Source organism: Ascidiella aspersa, chromosome 9 (assembly GCF_963924565.1).
Source record: "Ascidiella aspersa chromosome 9, kaAscAspe10.2, whole genome shotgun sequence".
In the NCBI taxonomy this organism is placed as follows: domain Eukaryota; kingdom Metazoa; phylum Chordata; class Ascidiacea; order Phlebobranchia; family Ascidiidae; genus Ascidiella; species Ascidiella aspersa.
The window spans coordinates 14824775-14833602 of NC_139455.1; the positions used below are offsets into that span (position 1 = coordinate 14824775).

Sequence of the window (8828 nt, forward strand, 5' to 3'; positions counted from 1 at the left end):
TTACTCTGTAAATGTAAAGCCGTTTTAGTGTAATGCCATTTGGCGCTGGTCTAGAACAGTATGCCGCGACGTTTTCAAAGGTGTCAGTATAAATATTCAGCAATTATAACTCTATACACCAAAGGGGAAAAAATAGGGCGCTCGTCTAGAATCCTACCACAACGAACATTATTTTGGTTAGGGTGCCGGTTAGCGTTTGGGTTTGGGTGAGTCCAGTAATAGTGTTAAACAATATTACTTGACCTACCCACACCCAAACACTAACCGACACCCTAACCCACATATTATGCATTGCTTAATATTCATTTCAACGTTGTGGTAGGATTCTAGACCAGCGCCAAAAATAGGTTTTATTTATGTATTATTGGCATTTTGTGTTTAAATTAATCTTGGGTAATGCACTAATTTACGGAATGATGAATGGTCGACTTGTCGGAATGGAATGAATAGGGCCGAAACTAATTTGATGAATGGTCGGAACGGAATGAACTGTCGGAATAGACTGAACTATCTGAATGGAATGAATGACGCTGAAGGAGCAGAATGAACTGTCGGAATGAAATGAACGAAGCTGTAGGAACAGAATGAACTGTCGGAATGAGATGAACGAAGCTGTAAGAACAGAATGAACTGTCGGAATGAAATGAACAAAGCTGTAAGAACAGAATGAACTGTCGGAATGAAATGAACGAAGCTGCAGGAACAGAATGAACTGTAGGAATAGAAAACGAAGCTGTTAGGGTTACAGTTCATTCCTAACCCTAACCCTAAAAGCTTCATTCATTTCATTCCGACAGTTCATTCCTAACCCTAACAGCTTCGTTCATCTCATTCCGACAGTTTATTCTATTCCGACAGTTCGTTCTGGTTCTATAGCTTCGTTAATTTCATTCGACAGTTCATTCTGTTCCTACAGCTTCATTCATTTCATTCTGACAGTTTATTCTGTTCCTACAGCTTCGTTCATTTCATTCCGACAGTTCATTCTGTTCCTACAGCTTCGTTCATTTCATTCCGACAGTTCATTCTGTTCCTACAGCTTCGTTCATTTCATTCCGACAGTTCATTCCGTTCCGACAGTTCATTTTCTTCCTACAGCTTCGTTCATTTCATTCCGACAGTTCATTCTGTTTCTACAGCTTCGTTCATTTGATTCCGACAGTTCATTCCGTTCCGACCATTCATCAAATTAGTTTCGGCCCTATTCATTCCATTCCGACAATTTCGTAAATTAGTGAGCGTTCCGACCATTCATCATTCCGTAAAATTTTATTCCCCGCGCAGTTTCCCGCTCAGCCGCAGTCATAGTCACACATTATAGGAAAATCAACAAAATGCAGTGAGCCGCGAAAAATCGCTCAAATGCACAAAACTCTTGTTGCGCTAACGGTTTTTGGTATAGTACTCCACTTTCAGCTGTGCAAAATTTGGGCGGAAAATGCTATGACAGCTGCGCAATTTCAAGCTGCAAAATTGTCTCCCTGATGCAAAATCCAAAGTTTTCCCATCTATCACTTTACAATGTAATGCCACTTTTTTAAATGTGAACCGCTTACCCAACAACATGTGATTTGCATATAAAAATGAAATTTTGGGGATAAAAAGACAAGTAATTGACAGCTAAGGACATACATATAAACCTTGTAACCACAATACCACATGTATATTTATATAAATCAAATGTCATTAACACAGTTGTTTGTCTGGCAGTGGTTCTTGCTCCTTTTACTGCTGAACTTGAGCTAATAATATTTTTTGTTGTCCTTTTTCATTTGACAAATAGTACAGAGAGAATTTAAGCATGTCTAATTTAAGCAGAGCTCTGCTGTTTACCTTGCGTCGTTGCAAGACAAATACAATACCAGCCAACAGTTGTTGTCTATCGAACCACTTCGCAAAACGTTTATTTTCCGATCATGCTGCTTCTGCAATTCAGCCTCCAACCTTGGATGGCCAACCGAAGGAGTACGACCCCAAAATTGTTCAACTTGTTGAATACATATCAAAACTTAACTTACGCGAGGTTGCCGATTTAAACGCTTTACTCAAAGAAACTTTGAATATCAGTGATGCACCTGTGATGGCTGCAGTAACACAGTCTTCTGCTCCGGGTACTGAATCCAAGCAGGGAGCAGAAGTGGAGACTGTTCAGGAACAGACTGAGTTCACTGTTAAAGTCACCAGCTTTGAAGCCAACAGCAAAATTAAGTTGATAAAAGCTATAAAGGTTATAAAACCGGACTTAAACTTGGTTCAAGCCAAAAAGATGGTCGAGAGCCTGCCACAGATAGTTGGAGAAAGCATTTCAAAAGAAGAAGCAGAGGCGTTAAAGAAACAGCTGGAAGAGGCTGGGGCAAAAGTGGAAATGCGTTGAAAAGCGTCACCACCATCTTAAATCATGTTTAACTAAATTAACCGTGAACTTAGAAAGTGCCCATTTGAAAGTGTTTTCTCCTGGTTTAATATATCTTTGTTTTAATGTTTTTAAATATCCTTTGCATTTTCATCTGTAACCTAAATCTGAATGCTTCTAAATTTCAACTGTTAAGTTTAACTGCATTTGTTTTAATAACTTACAGCACATTCAGCAATTTGAACTTGTTTTCTGTTTTGTACTAGTATTGGAAAATGGTTGTGTGCAAGTTTTACCTGCAAGGAAAATGTAGGTTTGGAAATCAATGTCGCTTTGAGCACGCTGATGACTTTGGTGGGAGGCAAAACCAGAGAAATAGAAATTATCACGACCAAGGAACTAGACCTAAAGGTCCAGGATTTGTTTTCAACCTAAAATGCTATTTTACTTGTATTGTTTTAATATCATGATGCACAGATTGTTCGTTGTTTATTAGGAAAAACTTTGTGACAAAACCTGCGGGATAGATTTCTAAAGTTTATTAATTCCACAATCAGATTTTATATTGATATAAGAAATGACAGCTAAATAAAGTCACATTAAAAATTTATTAAATTTAGTTTCAGAGGTTAATAAAATTCTTTGTTTTTGATACCTTTAGTGGTCTAACCTGACCAGCACATTTTTATAGATGACTACAGAAGCCCATTTACCAGAAACAACAATGCAGCTAATTCTTATGACCGACAAGGTATTAACCACCAATAAAATATGATCAAAGCACTTTATTTTTTACTAACTATGGATTCAACATTAAATTAAAAAAAGTATATACAACTTTCTATATTTTAACTACATTAAAGTTTCAGCAATATTGCAGTAAAAAGTTTTTGTCTTATACTGTCATTTTTTAGTTTGTGATATACTGGTGTAATCTTACAGTAAGCTTTTCCAATCTTTAAATTGTCTCTTACCTCCAGGTTATCAACAAAATAAACAGTATAACTCGTCAAATAGCCATACCTACAACCAAAGTCAACCCTATCCAGGTAATATACATTTACTGTGGGATTTCTTTTCAGGGGTTTTTCTTTTATTGGCCATTGTCAATTAGGGATGTTTAAAGTAGAATCCCAGGGGATTCTAGAATATTAGGTTTCGACTTTCAAATGTAGAATAACAAATCCAGAATATTGAATCCTTGTATATCTTTATATAATTTGACTTCTATTTTGTTTGGGGGGAGGTTAATCATAATATACCATTCAAGGGCCTACGACCTTAGATGACAGCAATTTTGGATTAGAAAAAAATCCCTACTGTGAATGTTATAATTTATCATGAATTTTTACATATGATGTTGAAAGTATTATGTTTTTTAAATAATTTTCATTTTTTTAAATTTTATTTTTCATTGTGCTTTATGCAGAAGACAATCGTAGCCCTTTTTCTAGGAATAACAACTGGAATCCATCACAACAAAATACCAAATCAAAAGACAGGTATTGCTTCACAATTTTTTAACATTTTACATGAATTTAGAATTGAGATTATATATATGAGATTTTCTAGTGCGAACTTTTTATGTGGACTGCTTATTTGCGATTCAAAATTGCACCCAAATAAATTTAGAACACTTGAAGCAGTACACTGCCAGGAGATTTTGACAAAAGATTAATTTTAAATTAAATCAAAAAACAAAATGTAATGTAAATCTTGGGAGATATTTTTTGTTGTTCCCCTTAGGGGACTTAAATTGGGGGACAAACATTATATAATGAGTATGATGTCATCATTTCAATGCGTTAGCTCTATACCCCTTTCGAGCGGTATCATTATCAGATATTTTTTGTTGTTCCCCTTAGGGGTCTTAAATTAGGGGATAAACATTATATAATGAGTATGATGTCATCATATCAGTGCGTTAGCTCTATACCCCTTTTGAGCGGTATCATTATCTCATACACAGGATTTGTTCTAGTAATTCTATAGTAATGTAGTGGATTTGTATCCATTAGGAAAGTTTAAGAACCACTATTATACAGCGTTTCACAGTAAGGAAAACATGTTGACAGATTTCACAAAAAAATTCTTATCAGACTAAGCTTAAACTACTTAAACGCGAGTTCAGATTTTGTGTTTTCTATGATTGGTTTATATATTTCTATGTGTGAACAAATACTTTTGCAGATGGTACTTCCCTACTGTAGGAAAGTTTCACGTTATTTAATGGGCCTATAAGCTGTGCGATTGGTGGCATATCTTATTACAGATTTCTCACGAGTGAAACTTGCATAGTAATTCCGCATTAAATTTGCTCAAATTTCTGGTCGTTTTAATGCACTGCAACTAATCTAAAGCGTAAAAAATATGGCAATGTGGATCCAATAACTTAGTTGCCATTAAAACCACTGTTTTAAACAACAAAAACATTTATGTCAACAAAAGGTTATTATTAGTTATTTCCTGGTAATAAAAATCAAAAACTTCAGATTTCACTGGGATCGTAACTCCTCGAACAAGAACAACAAGTCCTCAACATATGCTGATTCATTGCCATCCAGTAACCAGGAGAGCCAGGAAGATATGGCCATTGTAAAAACAATCCAAGAAGACATGACAAGATGGGTGGAGAGTAAGATGTGGCCCTACTCCTGCTATTCCTGTGCCAAAGAAAAGAAATCTGTTGAAGGTTGGGAATAAAATATTATTGGTTTAGGGTAGTATCTATTTTTTTTCTTGAGTCAGACCATGAATGCCAAGTGCTCAGGGTGCTTGACACCCCTAGCAGAAACTTGTGTTGCTCAGCCCACATAAATAATGATAAATCTTCCTGTAAAATACTGTGTCTTTCATTTGATAATTTGGGACTTAATTTTTGCTAAACCACAATATAGGTTAAACCACTGTATATTAGCATTATATTTTCCATGATCATCAATTCAGCATATATATACCTGCCAAGCATATAATAACACTTTAAAAGTACTTTTGATTATTATCATGAACACTTACAGTTATATCTTGAAAAAGTTTTTTGTTAATACGAATCTGTGGCTAGCACCCAAATTTTCATTTTGTAGGTTTTATAATCAAATTAAATTTCAAAATTAAAAATGTTTTTGTCCTTAACCAGGTAATACATAGCAACAGTAATGTGATAAGAGTTTACATTTGTATACAACTATAATTGAATAAACTTTGAATAAATAAAAATGATGAATAAACATGGTGGAAGAATGCAGTGTATTACCAACTACGGCGGTGGCGCTTTGCTTAGTGGAAAAAAGTTAATACTAGGCAGATAAATTGTTTACTATTTTATAATGTACACAAACTTGATCTTATAATTGGTGTGTGTTTGAAAGCAATCACTGATACACACAACTCGCAATTCAACTTTTTCGACACAATTTGATAATGTTGTAACATTAAAAACAACAACAATACTTGTGAAGTGGGAATGAGTGGTGAGCCGCATCTAAACATTAGGCGGGCCGCAGATTGAACACCCTTGCTATATAGGCCCTCCACGCACGGATATATATTTATATAAATATGTTTAGGCCTACCTGATATTCAACCCGAAGAACTGAGGGTTTTGTTTCGCCTGCATGGCATTGAATTCTATCAAAACATTATGAAAGAAATGGATTTGATGTATAACAGGTAAAATATCAATATGTTATTTACAATTTTATTTCGCAACTTTGAATGCGAGAGGGGTGAAATGTAAAGGCTAAACGGAGATACATAGGGTGAAGAAGTAATAGAGTCTCGGTACTTGTTGATATGTCTTCCCTTAAGGAGAAAAGATGAGCTGTTCATCATGTCAGATGAGACAAAGATGGCGATGTTGTCGGATTTGCGAAGCTCTATTGAAAGTAATCCTTCCACCATTCTTAGCATTGCTGCACTGTACGGAAAAGGTGTTGGTAAGTAAAAATAAAAATATTTTTAGTTCGGCGGGCGTATCGCTAAAACGCTTCTAAGAACATTACAGTGCCTTACTGGAGCACAAGGTTGAATAGCCTCAAAGTGTCTCTACTTTTCAAGCTGTTAAAAGCAACCTTTTTTACCGTCTTATGACTTTTAACAAAGTCCCGAAGTTGGCGCACTTTTATTAGAGAAATGTCGTAAACACTTTTAAAAAGCCCTTGTTTTTTTAAATATAAAATATGCGGCTCTTCGTTGAAAGTCACTTGACAAGCCCCTGCCCAACCATAGAATAAGGTAACTACTTAAGATGTACACTGCTTTTTCTTGCCCAACAGATTTTCCACCCTCAGACAAGCGCTCGCAAGAAGCAAATGCCTCAGCCGTCCAACTGCCCGTCACATTAAATACCCCGCTGCAACCAGCGGCTACACCCCTTCAACAACCCCCGGTGGCCAACAAACCTTCCCAAATGAGCGCAGCAGCTACTTCCGTGTTAACCCCGTCAGCGCTGTTTGGTCAATCAGTTTCCGCGCAGAATCCTTCTGCTACCGCTACACCCCAATTCAGTGGCGCAACTGCCGTCCAATCGCTGCCGCCAAGCGGCGCTGCGGGGCTAATGTTTAAGAATGCTTCAAGCGTTACGTCGGCTCCTACTGCAGACTTGACTTATACTGATCGCTCAGTCCTGACCGAGGCCGAACTCGGGCAGTTTGAAGCAGAGCGATTCACTTTAGGAGAATTTCCGATGCGTCCGCCACCCAAAGAGCTTTGCACCCAATAAAAAACTTTTTTTTTGTTTTGTACGGCATTGACACATGTTTATATAAAAGATTTATTTTATGTGCAGTATTGGTTTGTAATGTTTTTTTCAGCTTCGACAACAAGCTTCAATTAGCCGTGCCTTGTACCTTTTTAATAAGACCAATATTTTTATGTAAAAGTAAAAAAAAATCCCACGTTTTAAGATACTAGTCAATTTCGAGCATTTAAACCCAGAGAAATTAAAGGAAATACTTGTTTATATCAAATTGATTCTGTAATGGAAACGCATATGAAACCGAAAGAGCAACAATACCTATATAGCCGCAAAATCCATAAAACTATAGTATTAGGACAAATGACAACAAAGCCAAATACGAAGTAATACCCGCTACAGGATAAGATCTAAATCGTCTGAATAAGACATAAACCGCCGGAATAAGTCCTATTCCTAGCTTAATCGGCGGAAGGCCTATAATGGCCAATAGCGCTTAAACTGTAGGTAGAGAGTATTGGACGATAGGGTGACATGGGTCTTGGCATCGGCCGTTTTGATGTCCACGTTGGGCGCCCTATTGAATGGCACCGGATTTTTGGCCCGGTTTGGGGTTATTGATGGGTAAAGGGTGGAGTTAGAAAATGAGTTAGGGTTAAAATTATTAGGGCCGTTGGGTAAAGTTTTGTATAGGCCTGTTTTTGGCCATTTAGCCATGGAGTTTTAAATATTATTTTTGGAGTTAGAAAAACACCAATGCCGAAACAAAACATAGCTCGGAATAAGACCAAAATAGCACCAATACCGTCTAAATCGAAATAAAAAAAAATGTAATAAGATATATAAATGGTCAGAATCAGGCCTATACAGTAAAAATGTTTATAGGTAGGCCTACACCTTTTGTTTTTGTCGACAAAACAGAATAATTTGATTATATAATATTCACTAAAGATGGTACCAGTTGAATTTTTCATTACTAGGGCAATTATTTTTTGACCAAAAAAAATTAGAAATTTTGACCTAGGAATTTATTTACAAAATTTTAACCTATTAGAAATATATTGATTTAAACATTAGGCCTATATTGTTGTATAAAGTACTAAATTAGTGTGTTGGCGTCGTCAACCACATAATTTTGATGTTTGTCAAACACAAATCAGTTATTTTTTCAGGTTTATGCAAGAAAAACAAGACGCTGGTTATTTTAGAAAAATGTTGTGTAAAAAGTTGAATTACAAGGTAAAAATAATTGCAGAAAATTACCAACTAGGAACTAGTATAGTATCCAAATAAGAAATAGGATAAAATCACAAACCAAAAAAAATAATACTGCACAAAAACTATTGGCCAAATCAGGAATACACAACTATATAAAGCATAAAAAAGTTCGAGCTGAACCTAATGCGATAAACTATACCTGGGTGGTTAATTCTGTCGGCTCGCGTATGCCGTAATATTTCTCCAATGAAGATTTAATACGGTTAAAATGTCGTTGAACGTAATTAAAAACTAAATTGTTATGATAAAATGTTAACTGAACGACAATTTCAAAAAGCTGGCTATATATTTTTATTATTTTTCGATTTATGTGCATTTTTAATTGATTTTGACTTGAAAAAAATTTGACAAATTTTCACCTAAAGTGTAAATTTTGACTTTTATTTGACAAGTCAAAAAATAATAATCGCCCTACTCATTACCCGTATTATTTCATGTTAAAGTAGTGCTGTATACTATAGACTAGATCACTAGAGTTACGACACTTTTAAACCACTTCCTAAC

General features: G+C 35.7%; 1 protein-coding gene across 1 annotated transcript; it reads left to right on the top strand.

Moving 5' to 3' along the window:
- Nucleotides 1-2628: 2628 nt before the first annotated feature.
- LOC146133164 (nucleoporin NUP42-like) lies at nt 2629-7141 on the top strand. The gene is made up of 8 exons (XM_083396742.1): nt 2629-2764; nt 3045-3104; nt 3334-3402; nt 3783-3855; nt 4846-5045; nt 5920-6022; nt 6161-6288; nt 6628-7141. Exons 1-8 carry the CDS (start codon nt 2629-2631, stop codon nt 7071-7073), a joined length of 1215 nt encoding a protein of 404 aa, XP_083252868.1. The 3' UTR covers nt 7074-7141.
- The last annotated feature ends 1687 nt before the right edge of the window (nt 7142-8828 follow it).

What these genes read in the sequence shown, in the direction of transcription:
- LOC146133164 (XM_083396742.1), top strand. Translation starts at nt 2,629, where the DNA reads ATGGTTGTGTGCAAGTTTTACCTGCAAGGAAAATGTAGGTTTGGAAAT. An exon ending in TAATTCTTATGACCGACAAG is followed by an intron (nt 3,105 to 3,333) that starts GTATTAACCACC and finishes TCTTACCTCCAG; the next exon opens with GTTATCAACAAAATAAACAG. An exon ending in ACTGTACGGAAAAGGTGTTG is followed by an intron (nt 6,289 to 6,627) that starts GTAAGTAAAAAT and finishes CTTGCCCAACAG; the next exon opens with ATTTTCCACCCTCAGACAAG.